The sequence below is a fragment of the Parasteatoda tepidariorum genome, chromosome 2, assembly GCF_043381705.1.
Source record: "Parasteatoda tepidariorum isolate YZ-2023 chromosome 2, CAS_Ptep_4.0, whole genome shotgun sequence".
NCBI classification, from domain to species: domain Eukaryota; kingdom Metazoa; phylum Arthropoda; class Arachnida; order Araneae; family Theridiidae; genus Parasteatoda; species Parasteatoda tepidariorum.
The window spans coordinates 64,530,068-64,552,072 of NC_092205.1; the positions used below are offsets into that span (position 1 = coordinate 64,530,068).

General features: G+C 29.1%; 1 protein-coding gene across 1 annotated transcript in view; it reads left to right on the plus strand.

Annotated features, from left to right (window-relative positions):
- Positions 1 to 21,195, plus strand: part of LOC107444002 (synaptogenesis protein syg-2) — a 97,713-nt gene extending 76,518 nt beyond the window's left edge. Inside the window, exons 14-24 of the mRNA XM_071177677.1 lie at positions 404 to 682; positions 2,317 to 2,601; positions 3,205 to 3,492; positions 6,492 to 6,668; positions 8,873 to 9,009; positions 12,331 to 12,412; positions 13,656 to 13,771; positions 15,269 to 15,404; positions 17,258 to 17,379; positions 19,158 to 19,258; positions 20,937 to 21,195. Coding sequence (XP_071033778.1) covers positions 404 to 682; positions 2,317 to 2,601; positions 3,205 to 3,492; positions 6,492 to 6,668; positions 8,873 to 9,009; positions 12,331 to 12,412; positions 13,656 to 13,771; positions 15,269 to 15,404; positions 17,258 to 17,343 — 1,586 coding nt within the window. The 3' untranslated portion in view covers positions 17,344 to 17,379; positions 19,158 to 19,258; positions 20,937 to 21,195. The remainder of the gene's footprint in view (positions 1 to 403; positions 683 to 2,316; positions 2,602 to 3,204; positions 3,493 to 6,491; positions 6,669 to 8,872; positions 9,010 to 12,330; positions 12,413 to 13,655; positions 13,772 to 15,268; positions 15,405 to 17,257; positions 17,380 to 19,157; positions 19,259 to 20,936) is intronic.
- The last annotated feature ends 810 nt before the right edge of the window (positions 21,196 to 22,005 follow it).

The following is a 22,005-nucleotide window of genomic DNA, read 5'->3' on the forward strand; positions in this document are numbered from 1 at the left end:
ATTAAAATATTTATTTATTTTTTTAAAACAAAATTATTATTTATTGAAAACAATTTTCAAATAAAACTGTATTCTCAATTTTTTTATATTTTATTTTATCATTGTTTTTTATCCTTTTAAATTTCAGTTTTTGCCATGGGTTTTTATGTTAAATTTAATAGCAGTTTTAAGCATTCATTAGATTTTTATTTGAATTTTTAAATAAGTTTGAACCACTGACTGCTTCTGTTGCAATTAACGAAGATGATTATTTTTTTTCTCTTAAAAAAATGCTGTACATAATAATTCTACATACAATTCTACAATAGTGCAATGAAATTTTCTAATTCAAATTCTTAAAAAAAAGTATTTTGAAATTATTTTGTACACTATTTCCCGTCCCTCTCAAACAATACTATTTCAGATGTCCCAGTATTCTTGAAAACAACTCACAATTTAGATATGTTAGAACAAAGTTCTGTGATAATCAACATGACAGCTAAGGCTTATCCTGAACATATTACTTACGTATGGAGCAAGAAAGAAATTCCAGTCGAAAGTGGGAAGATGTCACAGCGCATTTCATCCAGTGGTCCCATTTTAGATGTAAGGAATGCGACAAGGAAGGATTCAGGAACTTATGTCTGTACAGCTGAGAATGAAGAAGGCCAGACGCGAATTTCCATCACTTTAAATGTTTTATGTGAGTTTATTTCACCGAAAGTCTTTCCGTTTTTAAATATATTATGTTATTTAAATTTAAATCGTGTGCTATTAGAATTTTTTATGACTGTTGCTTCATAATATTCTTCGAACTTTTTCATTTTTATTACAGTACCATGAAAATATATTACGGTACAATGAAAATGAATTACGGTACCATTTTGAAATATATTACGTTCGTAAAATCTAACTTGTACACTGTTAGAATTTTTTTATTCGCGTTGCACCATAAAGCTCAATATTCTTTTTTCTGCACCAAACATGAAAGTATTACCATTTAAAAATATATTAACCCGTTTTAACATAACTCGTAAATTATAAGAAATTATGCGTTTTCTTAACAAAATTTCTTCAAATTTTATACGATGCCGAGTATAGTGCAAAATTAACGACCATCATCGTCACAGGTGACTAAAGGTAACAAATGGCAAATAAAAACAATTATCAGTCAACAACTGATAACTTTTTTACTGTCAAAAAAGCCCCTCAGGGGCATTTAATTAATTATTATTTTTTAATAAATATGTAACTCTTCTGAATATTTTAATCTGAAAATTCCTCTATTTCATTCTTGTTGCGTAAGATTTTTCTTCATTTTAAAAATAAATTTTGTAATGTTCGTAGTATTTTGAGAAATTATTCAAAATAAATACCTTGCATTTGTAATATTAGCAGTATTTTTAATCATTCGAAATTTTCAGCTTTCTGAAAAAGTTTTTAAACATGTTTTAAAAAGTGGCTAGCGGCCCATCTTGCCACTGGCCCTTAACAAAATATCCTAAACTTGCTTTATATCGCCAAGCATATTAAATATTCCTTCTGAAACTTTAGTAAATGCTATAACGGAAAAACTAGAATGGAAAAAGCAGTTCAATTTTAGGATTTACTAAGGTTGTAGAAATTTATTTGGTATTATGGTTCAAAAGTATAGTTCAAAGTATGTTTCAATATTCAATTGGTTTTGAGTGACTTCGGTTCATATTAGAAATTACTTTAATTTTGAAACATTAAAATTTTTTTTTAAAGAATTTGCAAATAACTATGTAGTTTGTTGTTCAAGATATTCTGGATGGACAATAACTTGGAAATTTAATTAAATTTTTTGAGAGATCAAAATTAGTATCGCTAAAACATCTATTTAGGGAAATTAATGAAAATAAGAAGACTAAACAAAAACTTCGATTAAATTTTTAAACTTGATTAACAGGAATATGAAATAAAAAGGTGCCCAAAATAGATTTTATTTTTGGATTAAATTGTCTCTGGACCACTAATTCACCGCTTGCAATAGCGCAACATTTATTAATCATTTTCCTTTTGAAATGCATTTCAGTACTTATATTTTTATTGTAGCTCTCAATTTTAGGGAGTTGAGGCATACAATATTTATTGGTGTTTTTTTTAAGGGGGGAACTATTGAGTCAAAAACATATCGTGAAAGAATTTATATTTTTAAAAATCATTTTAAAACTGAAACTACGTATATTTTCGTAGTTTTCTGAGTTCAATTATATTACAACGCATTTTATCACGTTACGGTTGCTTACGTTATACATACATCACATTACTGGAGATATGTAAAAATGATAACTTATGATTTACAATTATTTTTAGATGGTGCTTCAATTGAATCTTTGAAAATTATTTCACCGTCTGGAGCCGTTTTTGAAGGAGGAGAAGTCACAATAGAATGCAGAACTACAGCTAACCCAACAAAATCAGATATGATAAAATGGAGAAACAAAGGCATAATTCAAAATGGTCGCCAGAATCAAGATAATTCTATATCAGTTTTGCACATCAGTAATATTTCCAGAGAATACAGAGGTCTAGTAGAGTGCTGGGCTGACAATGGTGTTGGTTCCCCAGCATTTCAGTCAATCATGCTGAATATTCTTTGTAAGTTTCAATTCATACTTTGAACAACTATTCTCTGAAATAAAGAAGAAAGTCTTAGTAGTTACTAATAAGAGACTGCTTTCCTTTTTTTCAAAATTTATTTTCCTACTTTTCTTTAAAAATATATTTTAAATTTTTTCAAAGTAATTTTTTTATTTGAAAATATGAAATAGAATTTTTGAAGTAATTTGAAATACAATGATTGAAAATCAATAATGAAATAATAATTAGTTAATAAAAATAAATAATTTATGAAAATAAATAATTGATGAAAATGAATAATTAATAAATAATTATAATTATTTAATAATTATAAATTATAAATAATCCTTAATAATTAATAATTAAATTATAATAAACCAAAAATTAACTTAACTAATGCTTTAAAAACATAATATTTTTTCAAGACATAATAAATTACTTTTAAGTCAATTAAAATATTATGTGTCTTCTCACAGATTTTAAGTGTTAGAGTTAATATAAACTGTCATAGAGTTGATATAACCTTAAATTATGTCATTAATTATTTAAATTAACTAAATAAATAATTTTGCATTATGTGGAAATACACGTTATTTTATTGTTTACATATTTTTTTTGCAGATAAACCTTTGGTCTTACAAAGTGGTGGCGAACTGAATGATGGAGTTGGTGATATTAAATGCATATTTGACGCCACTCCCAACGTGACTGTCACGTGGGCTCTAAACAATACAGTATTAAAAGAAGATGCACTAAAATACAGTATGAGTCTCACTAACACGGCTGATGTTCATTGGCTATCTGTTCTTACTATTAGAAATATCAATTATGACGATTATGGAATTTATTCTTGCATTGCTAGAAATAATCTTGGATTTGATTCTGCTGATATAATTTTAAATGAAAGAGGTAAGATTTTTACTTTAGAAGTCTGTAGATAATTCAAATATAATTCTGTTTTAAATATAATATCGTAAGCTTTAAAATTTAAGTAATAGTATCAGAGGACATTAAAACTCATGTTAGTCATATAGATGAATAAGTTTAATAGAGGAATAAGAAATTTACACATATAGTGACTTTATACTATAGAGTGAATGTAATGAAGGCTCGAAAATTAATGTAAATCGGAGTCAATGCTTACTGGAATATAAGAATTATTAAACTAATTAATGTGTCCTAAATTAAATATATTCATTTTCTAGAACATACAAAAACAATTCTGCAAGTTATAAAATCGATTAAAGTTTATCTCCGACCATATCGTTAAAATTCGTATACACCCTCAAAATTAGGAAGACATTAAGTCCGTTTTTTTTGTTGATTTTTTTAAAATACAATTAAATCTTTTAACACAATTAATAATCAAAACCTAAACCTCATTTTATGTTGTGAATTGTATGGCATATTGTTATCTTGATTTATCATTCTATAATGGAGGGAATCAGTTTGAAATGCAAAGACTTATCAATAATGTATCACAATTACAAATATTAGCATCAAAATATTACAAATACCTGGAGAAATGCCTTCACAGTGACAAATTGATTAATTACAACGATATTTCAATGCAAATCTGCACATAACTCAGAGATCACATATTTTCATCGAAATAGTACTTTATCTTTTCCCAGTATAATTTCTATGAAGGCAAACATTGAAATGAACTTCCAGGCATATTCTTCCTAGCAAAAAATAATGTGCCAATTTTGCTATATATAGCTTGTAAATGGCGAAAGGCATGGAACAACTACTCCTAGAAGAGAAGAAGCCTTTACATGGGTCATCATAAACGAGAAATTTGAAACTTAAGTAGTCCGAACGTTGTGACATCTTTGGTATTTAACCACCACTGCGCAGTGTAGTGGTCCAAATATTTCCCAACCCTGTGTGAAGTGTAATAGTCAGAACGTTGTTACAGCTTTCTTATTTTCTTTTACCACGGAGCAATTTATATACGTTCCGTTGGGCTGATAAATTGATCAATGGGAAGGTTTTCTCTCTTTTAGCAACACTGCATACAGTGGTACGATATACTATACTTGCTATTTGTGAAACATTCTGGAGTTTGTAGTTTACATACTACTTGTTTAAGGTTATTTTATTCTATGACAGTCGTTTAACAGCCGGCCCAATGTTTGGGCTTACGACTACTAATATTCAACTACGTAGCCTTGTAATTTTGAACACTATACAGAAGACATGGACATGCCATCGCTCAGATTTGAACCAGGGTCACCTCACTGGAAGGCTAGTACTCTATCCACTGAGTAATCGTGACTCTATTTAAGTCTATTAAAGTACACTCTGTAACAAAAAAATCGTCGCACCAAGACGCGCAAAATCGACGCTCGATCAGGCTGGAATGATGCCGACTGGGGACGTATAATCTTTAGCGAGGAATCCCGCTTCCAACTGTGTCCTGACGATCATCGAAGACGTGTTTGGAGACGCACAAGGCAGAGGGGGGGATCCTGCCTTCACCATTGCACGCCACAACGGCGCTCAACAAGGCATTATGGTCTGGGGTGCCATTTCCTTTGACAACCGGACCCCTTTGGTCGTCATTAGAGGTACACTTACTGCACAGCGGACCGTCGACGACATCCTAAGACCTGTTTTGCTACCGTTCCTTTTGCAGCGCCCTGGGATGGTTTTTCAGCAGAACAATGCCAGACCACATACGGCACGAGTTGCTATGAGCTGTCTGCAAGCTTGTCAAACTCTTCATTGGCCTGCCAGATCACCAGATCTTTCTCCTATAGAGCAAGTCTGGGATATGATAGGAAGGCGATTGCATCTGGCACGGAATGTTGATGACCTCGTTCGACAATTGGATCGAATTTGGCAGGAAATACAGCAAGAGACGATCCGGGAGCTTTATTGGTCTATGCCACGCTGTGGGGCAGCTTGTATCCAGGCTAGAGGCGGGTCAACACCTTAATGAACTTGTTACTGTAACTCTGCAATAAATCATTAAATTGTTCTGAAATTTTAATCACTTATTATTCTGTACATTTTACTTCTATCCACCAATTTTCGTTTTAATCGGACAACTCCTTCTTGGTGCTTCAATTTTTTTGTTATAGAGTGTATTTAAAAAGTCATTTCCAAAATGCTTTGATTTTAAATCAAAGATATTTGAGGTGTCTAATGTTCAAAACCCCGTTGATGTCTGGTTGGTTCAAAGATTGTGCATGATTTTAAAGACCAAAATTGCCCTGTCCAAAAAAATTACCCTTTTATCGATATAATGAGTTATAGTTATTTGTAATTTAGACAAGGTGGTTAATTAAGTTAGTGGTTAGTTAAAACGAAGGTGGATTAGATTTACCTAGGAAAATATCTACGAAAGTGAAGCTGCGTAGTTCCATGGTTTTCAAATTTATTAGGTTGCAGTGGTAAATCATAAGAGACATTAAATTTAATTCGGATTCCATAAATCTCGATATGGATCATTTTAAAATGGCGAATGAAAGAAAGCGTAATATTAACTTGAAAAATTCATTTTCTTTTTGTTGATAGGTTTTATTGCAAAGTTAATTTATGATCCCTTGTCAATAATAACAATAAAAAAAGCATTTAAAGCTAAAGCAAGAAGATAGTAAAAATAAGTATCTTTCGTTGTACCACTACCACATCTGTATTATATTTATATAAATATATATTAAAAGAGAACAGTTTTTACTTTATCTCATTTCAACATTAACCATATACTTATCTGTTATGAGACTGCAAAACTGGATTTAAGAGGCATCAGGAGTTGCGGTATCAAAATAAACATTAAAAATACCTCTATGCGTACAAAGTATAACAAGACTGAAAGGACAAAACAATTGCTATGTATGGACATCAGCATCGAATAAAACTTTACTGATCTAACTTTCCTGTTTTATTGCTCTTTTTAGGTGTTATTCCTGATGTTACAACTCCTGCATTGGTCCCAAAAGACGCTCCCAGTCGATTTCAGACCATTAAGTCTTGGTGGATCACGGCAACAGCTGGTGCCCTTGTGATAGTTTTACCTTGTTTCATTTTCTTTATTTGCAGTCTAAGAAAAAGATCCAACAGGACAACCCCTCAGAGTAAGTACTCAGCTTCTGAATGAATTTTTGATTTTAGTGGGTTGTAAAAATGAATTTTATGGACTATAAAATAATATCATTTTCATTTACTGTTGGAATTTATGATAATAGATTTTTATGTTTAAAAATTAAATTTCATTTGCAGTTTTTTAAGTCTTTTGTGAAAAGAAAAAAAATCACAATTTTTTATAAAAAGGGGTTTAGATATTATTATCAAGGATTATGCAATCAATATCTTCAGAAGTTTTAACGATTATATATTTTGAAAAAATATCCTTCGAATTTAAAATCAAGGTTGTTCGTTCAGGTTATAAAAGCAACTTATCATTAAAAAAATATAGTCACTTCTACAATAATGTACTCCTTAAGTAAATCTCTTTATTTTTATTATATTTTTTTAACAATATCAAAAGGGAATTCAAATTAAATGCAAATTGATTGTACGTGAAACCATCAATGTAGATATTGTTTCACATAAACATAATATCTCACCATGACATTTTAAGACATTTTATTCAATTACTGTACATTTAACTTACAGAATACCTTTACCTCACCATTAACTTATAGAAATGGAAAATTCCGTTTGCCGTATGCAAGCAAAAAGTCGCGAAAAATGTAGACCTCCACTATATTCTGCAATTTTTAATATATTTTTTTGCTTTAATTTTCAATTTTAGGCACTAAACAAAATGGGCTTTCCCAAAAAAAATTAAAAATGCTCAATTAATTTCCTTGCGCTCAGCTAACCAAAAAGTACTGCTATATCTCGTAAAGAATTATAAATTCTCGTAGTGAATTTTCGTTGTTGAAAACAATTGTTACAAATTTAATCTTTAGAATGGCTTCGCCGATTGGCATGGCATAATATTTTTTTTTCTTTTTTGATCATTTTGCGATTCTCATACTTAGAAAAATCTTAGATCTTTAGAAAATTATAATTCCTAAATAAAACTAGTTAAGTTGTTTAAATGATGCATTAAAAATGCGTGCAAATATGTAGGCTATGAATATTTAAATTTAAAGAAATACTACTATTAAACCTTTTCAAGTAATTTTAAACATAAATATGCTAATTTTAAATCGTCCAAAAGGCATTTCAAGACGTTAAGAATTTTTGAATTCTAACGCAGAAACTTTTTGTTCCCAAATAGTAATAATAATTGTTATTTTCAAACACCTTTTTTTTAATTCTTAAACGGCTCTCAGAACTGCTCTCTACGGCTTTAAATGAAAATATCACAAAAATATGTAAAATAAAACAGATTTTTAAGTCTGAGGTCTTTTTCTGAGATGATAACGGAATTTTTCACATCACCAACAATGTAAAAAATTCTGTATCAAATTACATTAAAAAGTGCCGACACTGGTACTTTTTTCCGTAAAATCCATTTTTACTGTAGCCTACTGCGGAATAAATACATTTGTTGTTGCTGTTTCTAATGTCACTTGCTACACAGGCAAGCCTGCTCGGTGAAACCGAGCAAATTTAAGGCAGAGTGTGCTCTTCTTGTTTTTCAGTGGCGCCATCCTGTGGCCAAGAATTCAATTTCAGCCACACACACACACGTCACATCCCGTTTTATAGGGCGGACCCATTCACACATCCATTCATTGATCCACAGATAGTAATTTTGACCTGAATCAGAGAACGATCGATCTCCATTCCAGTACCCCCAGGGGTATTGATTTGTTATGGGAATATGGAGGACTTTTGCGACTCGACAGATTTACCGTGCATAAGATACTTGACTACACGGGGACTCTTCGGCCGACGGGGTTCGAACCCACGACCTCACGGAAATGGGCTCAGTGCCTTACCGACCAGGCTATCCGGACAAGTTGGCCCTTTCGGTTACAGCATGTACCGAGCCTCACGGAACTAAGAGGCTTTCTAAGGTGGGACTAGTAGGAACGGAAAAAATTCAGGTCGTTTAACCGTATTAGATCAAATCTGTCACTGAAGGATTTGTCTCACAGTAAACAATTTGAATACCTTCTTTTTTTCTATCCTTATTTGAGTATTTTTGTTTAATATAGTAAAATAGCAATTAAATGCATTGTTTAATATTTTTTTCCAGAAATTTCTAACAACGTTTTTCCTAACAACATGACATACAATTTCCAATTCATATGATCTTAGCGAATTTTAAATTTATATAATTTGCAAGGTTAATTTTACAGACATTTTTAATTTTCGGCAGGATCGCGAGAAACACGTCATCTGGATATCAACAACCTCACGTCGGAAGAAGTTTGCAACAAGTTGATGCTATCCGGGGATGTTAAATCGATATTATTGTGTACTTCAGAGAAACACCTCCCTCTACATGACTACAAGGTAATTGTAATAAACTTTTATATATGAATTACGAGTTATTGTGAAATATATAATTGAGTCATGAGAATCAAAAAATCAATAAAATAGAATGGACTCTACGGCATTATACGAATATCATTTTAAAATCTACGCAAAATCTTGTCAAAAATGAAGTGATTAAAACCTGTTAGTCAATTAATTTGCAGAAAGGGAAAGAATTTGATGAATTAATCACCAATTCTGATCATAGTAAAAATAGAATTAAAGGTGTAGTTAAAGTACATTAAATTAGCCCTATTGCCACATTTCGATTTGAAATAAAAATGTGTGTTTGCTATTTATGTTGAATCTTATATTTTAAGAGAATGAAGGGAAATAAACATTAAAAACAGGTTTTTAATATCAGGGTACTTTTAACGGGGTCAAATATTTTATTTCTTATTTCCAATTATTTAAGTTTATTTCAGATTTTTTCAGCTGTTGCTCAGGTACCAGCCGAGAGTAAAGTGTATTGGTTGTTATAAAAACGGTACAAAAATAAAAAGAAGATAAATCAGGACAGTGTTATAAATTTTCTGTTTTATCAAATGAAAATAGTACTTTAGTTTGTTTTTAAAATCTATAATTATTATTTTTTTTTGTATAAGGAGTAGAAACTCAAATTACTGAACTATAAAGTTTTAGTATAACAAAAAAATCATAATGTTATATTTAATCAGATATTTTCGTTAAAAAACCGTCGTTGCATTCGTCTTTCAGTATATCATCATTTCGTCCTTAGAAAAAACAAGAACATGATATTTTGATAATCGAGCCTCCATTTTATATTTAACAAACAATATTTTCTCATTTATTTTAAGTTATAGATACATATTTTTAGATCTACACTGTAAAATCAATGAGGGGTCACACTGGCTAATTCGTTGATTTTAGTATATAGCAATTTTAATTTTTTTCAAAGAGAGAAAGTAATTCTCAGTTACAGCAGTTTTCAGAACTTTTATTTTTACTTTATTTATTCTCATTTAGTTTGTAGATATATAAAGATGCATTAAATATTAATTTGCAACTCCTTAAGAGGATGAACTCCAAATCTATGCATTAAGCAGCGTAGAACTTTGTATATTCTATAAAATATAAAGCACACTTTCACTATATTTATCGATAAGTTACCAAAACAGGATATGATACTTGCAACTTCCAAAACGATAATCGAAATTTCAAAGAACCTCTCAGCCTTCCCTAAAAATAACTTTGAAAGATGAAATCATTTTTCATGTAAAAGGATCTTGAAATCGAAACTTCAACCAATATCATTTTCAATTACATTTCCCGTTTCAAAACGGAGTAATTTAGGTGGAGAGAAGATTATATAGGCTTAGATGAATTACAGTACATTTTATTTACTGTCTACTTTCTTTGTAAAACTTATCCGAAAATGTTTTTCATCGTGATAAATTATTAAAATATCAAGATAAGTTTTGCATTGCATTGGTTCTTTGTGGGTTTTCAGCGTTAGATTGAAGTATCAAGTTAGAGTTAGATTGATATATTAGGTTATTATTTGATTAGAAAACTTTATCGGTCTCAAAAATGCGCAGATGTTAATAAAAGTTGACATGCTTCAAGCGTTTAAAAATAGGCGCCTATTCTCAAGATTTGCCAGACGTAATTAAAATGAAAGGTAATTTGTAAAATAAAACGTAAAAATGCCATTGAAAAATGGAGAGTAAAGAAGAAAAGAAAAACCAGAAAAACCACAGTAGCCGAGATTGTAACAATGAAAATATTGAAAAAAAAAGAAGAAAGAAATAAGAAAGAAGTGGCCGAGAGGGGTGAGCTAGAGTCAAATGCACCTCTACGTGCTATGGAGAGGGAGTGTGTAACAAAAGTCGTTAACAAAAGAATCATTTATATGAATGAAACAAGATTCCTCGGCATCAAGATGACCTAATATTTCCCAAATCAATTTCAATACATTTTTCACAACACTATTTCAAGCTATTTTATATTTTAAATCACTTCTGTTTTTCTTATTCATGGACCCCGAGAGCCTTTATTTCTATCTGCATATTTTTGAGGACAATTAAGTTTTTCAATCAAGTAACGCTTCATGTTTCCTGTGTTTATTTATTAAGTATTAGTTTATTGCTAATCAAATTAAAGGATTTAAAAAGGAAAAAAATTATTCATTCAAACATAAATTAGAATAAAATATTTGAATCGAAACTTAATACCAATAGAAAATTAATACTATAAATACAATTTTTTTTGATCAATAGATAAACATAATACAAATGATATTGATCACAAATCATAAATAATTGAATTTATTATTTTTTTTTAAATATTTTAAAAAGGAGTGTCAATTTGCTTGAAATCAGCAATATATATCTTAACATATCAACAGAAAAATTAAAGGTAGGATTCCTTTAATCCGGAACATGCAAACATCAGAGTACGCATATCACTAATGATATTTAGTTGAAATTGCTTTTATATTATAAAAAGAGTATAAATTTGCCTAAAAACACTAATTTATGCCAACAAAGAGTTATAAAAAAACTAAAAAGAAATGACTTACTAAGTCTAAAACACGCTAATATCAGAGCATATACACTGAAGAGCCATTACATTATGACCACCCTGCTAATAACATTTAGGACACCTTTAGCCCTCAAAACTGCTAGCACCCGCCGAGGCATTGATTCCACAAGGTGCTGATAAGTAGTCTGAGGTATCTGATACCAAGCGCTCACTAACTGGTCCTGGAATTCCCTCACATTGCGAGGGGGTATTGTGGCAGCACGAATTTGGTTTTCCAAGTAGGACCACAAATGCTCTATTGGATTAAGGTCAGGAGAATTTGGGGGCCAAGACATGACTTGAAAGTCATTGGAAAGTTCCTCGAACTAATCCATGACGATTCAACTCTTATGACATGGTGCATTATCCTGTTGGTGAACACCCTCCCCCGCAGGAAAAACTGTTGCCATGAATGGGTGAACCTGGTCTGCAACTATGTTCAACTAGCTTGCAGACGTCAGGGATTGTTCTATGAGGATTATGGGTCCTAATGTGTCCCATGAAAACATTGTTCCTGGGCGAGAAACCATGAAACCAGGGTGAGCCCATTGTTATGAATGGAGGGTGGAGGGAGGGTGTAATGGCTCTTTGGTGTATATAAATAAAGATTGAGAATTCAAGGAAAGTCAATTTGAGAAATTATATCTATCTATCTGTACATATAAAATTCGTTTTGATTCTCCACATGTAGCAACGTAATAATTAAAAACTGTGAATACTTTTAAATGCATACATTTTGATTTTTTACTTTTGCAGGGGCAGTCAGTTTTCACTATAGAGGATCCTTATTCATTAGACAAAGTGCATACTAGACATGATCATGATTCTAAATCATTAGGTAAGACACGAAAAAAAAAAAAAATTATTTCACTCCTTATCCATTCGTGTACGCGTCTCCCCGTAAAAACAGTATAGCACTGCGAATTATATTGTATCAATTTTTAAATTTTTTTTAAATATCTCATGATATTTTTTATTTTTTAAAAAATAATATTTCTGAACTTTACTGTTAAACAGGCTGCGTTTCTCAATCACTTAGTATGGAATCATGCTTTACTTAAACCTTTAATTAGCTCCCTTGTATTTCAGTTGTTTTTTTGTCTATAGCATGCAAACATGGATTATTTTCTTCAATAATGCTTTCCACTCTAACTCTTTTTTATTTGAAAAATATGGAGCAGATCGAACTAACTATTTAGGTTAATAAGATACAATAAAAATTGAGCATTTACCAAATAGATCGACTGCTCCTTAACTATCATAAGATAAATTAAGAAATCATAAATTTACTAATAAGGTTTCTATGAAAATCGCTTTTCATAATCTCAATCTCTATATAAATGTAATAACAAATGCATGATATTTTTAATCTTATTTTTTTTTCTTTAATATAAGATATTAAAATGTTATGCTTAATATTCTAATTTGCATGTCCTTAACTAAAACATTTATCACACGGAGAAAGCTGTACTGTAATGACAATTCTGGTTAGAAAAATCCACAATTGGGGTTAATTAAATCAAAATATATGATATTTAAACCATTCATTCTGCTATTTTTCGTTTCAAATGTTAATGGCTTAACTAAAAATTTGGTTCTTAAGGTTGTATTTCTCATTATCAAACATTAAATAAAAAATGCAAAACTTAAAAAAATAAATTTCTCCAAATTAATGGTTTTTATGCCATGTTATCTGGTATCATGATTAAATCGCTAAATTTGATGACATTTTCCTAACTTTGTCTCAAATTATAAAACCATATTATGCTACTAATTTCACCAGAAACATTACAAAAGTGCTTCGGCAAAAATTACAGATTACGGAGCATTTTAGTGCTCCCATAGAGCGGTAAATTTTACCATATTCGGGAAGCTTTAACCATATAATTAACCAAACTAACCCATAATTAGCAAATTAACCAATAATTAACAAATTAACCAAATTAACCATAATTAACCAAATTTTAAAAAAAAAAGCTTAATACGTTTGAAAACATTCAAATACATTCATACATTTATTTATACTTTAAATACATTTGAAAAGTGAAAGCGTCATTTGAAAAATACATTTTTCTTTGTAGGTAATCCAGTCAGAGATACATTAGTGGAAGATATACCTCCTTCTTCAGTGACGTCACAGCGTGATTGCCCAGATATACTAAAGAACGAAAAGTGTCTGTGTCTGGTCTCGATGAAAGTAAGTCAAAAATACTTTTTTATAGTGTAAGAATCGAAATTTTATTATATTGCAGGGATATCAATATGAGCTACGTTGTTAAATATTAATGAATAACTGTTTAAATTCTATCCTAGAAATTATTTTTTCCTTATTGACCAATTATTTAAATTTTATTTTTGTCCAGTTTCTACTAGTAATAAGATGTATACACATTCAATATAAAAAATATTTACATAATCAGCTTTTCATGTAGTTGCCCATGGGGCTTTAACATTGGTCATTGATTGTAAAATGAGTTACGAGTTAGAAAAAGTTACTACACATATTTATACCTTACATTTACATGAAAGAAATATTTGCGATTACCCTTTAATATATGAAAACCTGTTGAATCTTATATTTTCAATAAATTTCCTGTTAGAATGTGTAAGTTTAGACATGATATCCATTCCCCGTTATAACAGGGGATCCCGTAAATGTTGCGACTAACTCCCAGATGAGCCATCATCATCAGAGATAAAATTGCTAGGAAATGTCTTCAAATGAGACTAAAAATGCTTTTCAAGTATAACCTGATCAGAAGTGGAAAAAAATCGTAATAAGGAAACATCTCTATCGGCGTATAGACATGGCGTACATTTCAAGGCTTGGCTTCCTATGATGATCATATACCCTAAATCCATTAAAAAGTTTTTTTTATCAATATTTTTGCGACACCCTGTTATGAATGACGTTTGCAAACTTGTACGTTTCAGAAAAAAATAGAATAAAAATTTCTTCAAAAATAACTATTGCTTGGAGAGAAATCAGATTGCAGCTTTGAAATAAGATATATAAAAATATTCAAGGCCAGTTAAAATATCTCATGCTACCTAAAACAATTTTTTCCCAGTGATATTATTAATTGTATATTATTATATAATTAATATTAAATATTATAATACATTAAATTAACGATCAAAAAATATATCTTAAATTTTGGTCATTTGAGATGTCTGAAATAGGAACGTCCTACAAGGTCGTTCTTTAAAAGTTAAAAGAAAAAAACCCCGAAATAGTTTATCCTCAACTTCTTTTTCGTTCATTGACATCATTAATAATTGATTCTAAAAATATTATTATTCTATCACTATATCGCAAATGGCTGAGCATTTCTTTCTATCTCAAATAAAAGATATAAAAAATTATTCACACGTTGGACTTCGAAAGTCTACAATTTGACGAAAAAAATTTATGAATGTAAAATTATAACTGGCACTTCAATTTATGTTTTGCAAAATTGTTTAATTCGCCGACAAAGCTTGTTTAAGCTTTGTCGGCGAATTAAACAAGCTTTTAAGATTATCTAACATACCGGCGAAGAGTATTATTTGAATATAAGTGAATTTTTACAAAAAAATTATCTATCTATATATCTAGTTATCTATCTATCTATATATATATATATATGGTAAATTATTGATATATAATTGGTATATATGTGGTAAATTATTTTTGTAATTTTACTTGTAAAAGGAAAACGGAGAGGATTGTATGTCTCCTCAGTCCGATAGTCCAGAGAGTCCAAGATTCAATTCTACACCTTCTGGTTCAACGGGATCTTGTCTTAGTGTTTACCATGAAAAAACGTCTATACGGTCCTTAGCTGGAGGTATGTGAATTTTTAAATTGAATAATGTGCAATAATATAGTATCAAAAAAAGGTTAATCAATAGAATAAAAGTAACCTTTTAACCAATAAAATATTGCCATATGTGCTGGTAAGTTTGCTTATAATTCAATACAATAAAATATATTTGATTAATTATCAAACATCTGTAATTTTAATAATTAGATAATGCAATCAAATAATCTGTTAGAATAAAAGGAACTGAGGAATTGTAAAAAGTAATTTTTTGCCTAAAATTACCATTGGGTAAAAAAAAAATTATAATCGTGTGCAAAAATTTATTCTATTCGCTGAATAAGCTCTCGGGATATGGTGAAATAAGCAAAAAGTAAAATCTACATTAAAGACTCCAAAATTTTGTGACTGAGCTATAGGGATCATATTGGAACTATAGGGCTATCCTCAGGGGTCAGAAATCTGAATCCGTCTGAAAAAGTTATGCTTATTCAGAGTAAGCAAATTTTTCTGTCCTCTTTTTTAATTTAACATATCGTATGCACCGATAATTTAGCATATTTGAAGTCACCCCCTCGGAAATTTAAGATTGAAATTTAGAGAGTGAAGATCCGATTATAAAATCGAAAGTTATTCAAGGTGGAATGTTTCTTTAGTGCTTAGTACATTTAAAGACATTTATTTTCCTGTTCATATGGAATAACTATTTCTCAAAAGCACAAAACTTTAAGAAATAGGACTTGCTGTTCTAAAATATTCTACAGTTCTTACAATTCTCAAAAATGTTACATTCTGAAGACTTTTCATTGTACAACATTTTCATTATTTTCATTATTTTCCACACTTTTACTATTTAGCAATCTAAAGAATTGTAGTAATAATATCTATAATTCTTTACAGATTGTTAAGCATTAAATTCAGTTTCGTTCAGTTGGTTAGATGTAATTTATAAATATGATGAATTCTTAAAATAAATAAATTCTTAATCAAGAAAATATAAATTAAATCTGACACTTTCTTTCGAATGAAGGCATTTTTCTCATATTTTCATTCAATGATATTTGTTATATGGGATGAAACAATTTGCACAACCATTCAATTATTATTTTTAATAATTAGAATAAGCTTCTGTTCAACTGACAAAACTACACCTGAGAAATAAGCTATGATATTATTAAATGATTTATATTTACATTAAACCGAGGTTAATATGTAAATCAAAGAGTATTTAAAATTTACATCTGTATTTAAATTGGCTTTACTGCGAGCGATTTTCAAACCAAAAAGCAGGTAAGAAAATAAATTATCATTTAATTTTGACACAATTACACCAAATTGTTTTTCTTAAAACAAAAATTTATATCTCCCACATGAAATAAATTCAATACAAACAATAAAAATGATATAATCCTCTGAAATTTTCGTGTAGAAGCAAGAGAGCAGACCTAGATTTGATGCAGGATACTAGTTTTAAACTTTGAAGGTGATTGGATTTTTCCCAAAATTTTTGATTTAAGTGACCAACAATAAAACAACAAACATTTTAAACAATCCATTTTGTACAAATATACACAAATTTCTATGCGTAAATTTTCAAAATGTTAAAATTTTCTTTAAAAACGGTAATAAAAATTTATTAAGCACTTTAAGCAATTAATAATTAATTATTAATACTTATAAAAATAATAACCTTTTTGTAAAAACAAGATAAAATTTTTCAATTTCATGAGATAGGGTTGGTTCCGTGAAGACAATTATCCGATAACTTTTCTGGAACTAAAGGTGAAATTCAAGAAAATGGAAACGTCAGCCATGTTCTGCTTTCCATGCAAACATTTTTATCGTATTAATTGGTTACATTGTATTGTAATATTTTATAGATGTGGATAGTGCAGCTTTGGCAAAACTTCACCCAATTATGGTGATAAGAATAGAAGAAGATTTACATAAACTTTCAGAAACGTGATGTTTCAGGACAACAATTATGTCATAATGTTTATTGGTAAGCAAAGCTGTTTTTTTTTCTCGTTAGAAAAGCACGTTTAAGTCCTAATTTTTTAAACTTTTTCTATGAATGTTTGATTTTTTTAATATGCCAGAACTCTTTGAACATGAGTGCAGAGTAAGAAAAATGCTGCTTGAGGATTTTAATTAAACTTTAAAATATTTTGGAGGTTAACTGATCGATTTTAAAACATTAACTAAAGGGATGTAAAAACTAAATAAAAAAAAAGTTTTTTTTTAAAACTGGTACATTATTTTCAAAATTTTTCAAGTAATTTTTATGACGAAATATTGTCTACAAAACATCCCATTTCTAGTTAGTGTTAATTAAATACAAATCTAAACTGATGTTATTAAGTAAATAGTATTTTAATAACCGAAAATAAACTTATTTTCATAAAAAACCTTTTTATTATTTATGCTTAATGAGAAAAACAACAAAAGTACAATATTTATTTTACACGTTAATTTATTTTGAGTTCTACGCTCTTTCAGAAAAAAGCAGTTTAAAAAATGTTCGGTATTTTTAAATTAATTTTCATCTTGAAGAATTTCTATTATACTGAAAAATTTCAGAAAAATCAAAATACATACTTAGGAAAATGAAGGTTTTGATTAGAAGATTAATAGAAAAAAACAAAATTAAAACTATGCGAAACTCCTCATAAGTTTACTTATTTTTGTTATATAGTTTCTATAATAATTAAAAATGATCCTATAAGTGAAGGATAGTTAGAGTTTTGTTTTTTCTCTTTTCGTAAGATGGGTTTAGTATGCGATATTTTATTAAAAAAATATAATAATAATTCTAAGCATTGTATGAAAACTTTCGAAATATTTGAATGAAAGACAAGTAAACTGCTGAATGTTTTCTTAATTATTTCTTTCGAAAGAAGTGTGGTGCTCACAATTATTGATTTCTTAATGAAATGAATTATAATGTAATAATCTTCTAATTAATGAACGAAATAAATTGAATTTAGTTAAATTGGATAAAAAAAAGAGAGAATTATATCTAAAAATTATTGTCGATTTTCCATTTCAATGAAAATATTAGTATGAACTCATGAACCATTCTCCTTTTTATTATTATTAACTACTGAAAATTATCCGTTAATTAAGAAAGCTATTGGCAAACATCTCAGTTATTTCGAAAGTTTTAAGATTTCGCGTACATTAAATAGGCAAAATTAAGCTGCTGACCTATCTAATAAAATATGGGTTTAACATTTGTTATAAATGCAGAGAAAAATTGATTTAAATTCCTATTCATGTGCGGTGTTCCTAGCGAAAACAATTAAAATGGAAGGTGTAAATGGGACAAACTGGGAGAATGTTTCACATCTATTCACTATTTCCCTATCTAATAACATGGAAAAACCGGTTTTGCTGTGCAGAAAAGACAGCAGGTTAAAATACAGATTTTAACAAGGCGACTTTTTATCTGTACTGCTTTTTACGTGTTAGTGGGTGAAAATATGCAACAAAACAAAAAATTTTAAAAAAAAACTTAGTTTAAAAAAATTTGTGTCATTTAATAAACGTAAGTTCTAAATTTCAATACTAACTAATTTTCGATAATTGCTTCGTTTTTTCCTTTTTTTTAAATCTTTGTCCCATAAAATTCACATCAATTTTTAATAAATTGTACCAAACACCGTAACTAAATCCACCGATCAATTGCTATAGCTTTATCTGCGACCCTTTTTATATAATGTCAAAATATAAAAAATCACCGTTTCTGATAAACTCTTTAACAGTGTTGTTATATTTTAGATGTATTACTCGGATTTGATACATTTTTAATGTCTCTTCAATGAAGTGCCTAATATTGATGTTTCTAAAACTATGTGGGAATCCGTTTGGTTTAAATTACCGTAAGTATAAAATCAAATTTGTCTTAATTAAGTTATAGTAAACGGTATTATTATAATGTAAAGCAGCAGCCTTGAAGTGGAGGTAGAACACTTCACAAGGATTAGAAATAGCATATTGAAATTGCTCTACTCTTGCTTCGATGACGGTAGACATCAGACTTTCAATCGGGAAGAGTTCTCGTGATAGTTGGATTGAGATACCAATTGAAAAAGTTTGGAACTTATTTCTTGTTTATTTTTCAGACTAGTTGCCTATTTGAAACCAAATTATAAAATATTAAATGTCCTTCCTTTAATACAATACCTACTAAAGGCAGGGCATATCATTAAACATAGCATTTTTTAGGTGTTGTCTCCTTTTTAAGAAAATTCTTTGGCAGCCGGGCCTGATTTTATTTCCAACTGTTCCAAAACTGTCAGCAATTCTTTCCAACCTTCATTAAAAATTGTTGAAGCTAAATAAGTTGCAATATCAACTATTTATATTGGAAGCAAAATTAATTATTTTTTTACATAGTTTAAACAAATTATTTAATTAAAATCGATAAAATAAGCATATTTTACGAAAATATTTTGATAGGAGTGAGCAAAACCCATTAATCAATTCAGTGCACAAGTTCACTTGATCAAACATGTCACAATGTATTCCGTGTCACGTTAGACATATTATGTTGTAACTATTACATAGCTACGAAAATCGTTTCATTAACAATCTTAAAATGGATAAACTACCGAAAAAGGATTTTTTTTTCGTTTTTGAAATTTTTTCTGCGTTGTTTTCCTTTAAGATACTACTAATATGTATCAGGATAATGTAAAAAAGTACATATTATAGAGGTTTAAATTTTTCTATTTGCTTAAAATTGGTTCGCTAATGAAATTTGAAATGTGTTACTAAGTTTATTAGGCTAAAAATTATTTTTATAAGTTTAAAGATATAAAATTAGTTAAAGCGTGAAAAATCTGCTCGAAATATTATTGTTTGCCACTGAAAAACCTGATAGTTAATGCTCCTTGCGAATAAAATTTTATTTAAGATGCTATTGCCTCTTGCCCCCCCCCCCACAACGGGCTGCACCAAGAATACTTCACTTTATTTCATTTTATTATAATTTTCTAATAAAATGACATAAATATAAAGTGAAGTATTCTTAATGTATCCAGTTTTGGATCAAAGAGATCACGAACTTTAAAGCTCCAAAATTTCATGACCATTATAATTTTATTATAAAATGAAATAAAATGAAGCATTCTTGATGCTTTCTGTTGTGGAGCAAGGGGGTCACGAGTATTAAGGTTACACAATTTCTTGACCACCATACAATAAGTGTTATCATAACCATAGCTAGTTTAAATCATTTATAAATCATCGTATTCAAAAGACTGATGCAGTATAAAGAGTAAATAACTTGTGTTTTATTTTTAAACGAGTAGTTTTAAATATGAAACGTGTCTAATGATATTCAAAATTGAAATACAACTATAAGTGTAATACAGATAAAAAGTTGAAAGGATTTCTTTTAAAAAAGTTTATACGAGTATAGTGTAATCAATTGTCAAATATCAATTTGACCAATAACATTATCTCCATAATCTGACAAATTATAATAAAAGAACTTGCTACTAACGAGAATGAGATATTCATGCAATTTAACTTATATCCATTATATCTTTTTAGGTGATTTCTATTTTTCTAATAAGAGTTGAAGAAACAAAGGGCTTAAAGACTATTCTCATATTTCTGTGATTATATTAAAATGGGCTTCTAAACAGTGTTGATATTTATTGTCTGTTAATGATGGCACGTGACATTATTTAATACAAATTATAAGAAGATACATGAAACGATTTTAGTTTTAATTTTACGTTTTACTCAATGCATACATTTAATAGAATATAGATGTTTAAATGAGCTAATAAAATTATACTATTTTTAATTGACTGGTGTATTTTCTATGTAACTAATTACATTTTATTAAGAATAACCTTTGATCAAACGTTGTTACTTAAAAAATACTGCAAAATTATGTAATTGCCTTTAAAAAGTTCCAAATAAACTTGATTAATCAAGAGCGAAAAACTATTAAAATTGCAAAAACATTATGCTGGTACACATAATTATTATATTTTAGAAACTTAGGATGCTGTGGTTAAAAAATGATCTTGTCACAAAACTACAATTGTGGCATAAGGTACCTTCACACAATAAATGACGAAACAATAATCACTATGCAAAAATATAACCTAGAGCAGATTATTTTTTTTCTCTGAGAACTAGGGGACAGGAGAATATTTCTTGAATTTTAATGCAATTGTGTAAATCCAGTGTGATACAATTATAGAAGATTTTAAAAAATAGTTCTATCTAACATTATTGAAGACATCTATAAAAATAGACATAATATGACCAAATTTAATAATCAGGGGAAAGATGACTAATAAAAATTTAAATTTATAGGAAGGAAATTATATGAAAAGTATAAATAGACTTGTAACTTTTATAAAAAAATTGAAAATTATTTATAAAAAAATACATTTTTAATGGAATTAAACGCTAATGATGTATAGTCAAATGTCCTTTACAAATGATGTTTAACTTAATAGAAAAAAATAATAAATCCTTCGGTATGAGCAAAGTCTGCATCTTGAGAAAAAGAAGACGGCCCGCTATTTTTATTACCCATGATCTTGGATCGAAGGTCGCAAAGAGTCACTATCAGAACTTAAAACAACCTCCAGGAAGAAGC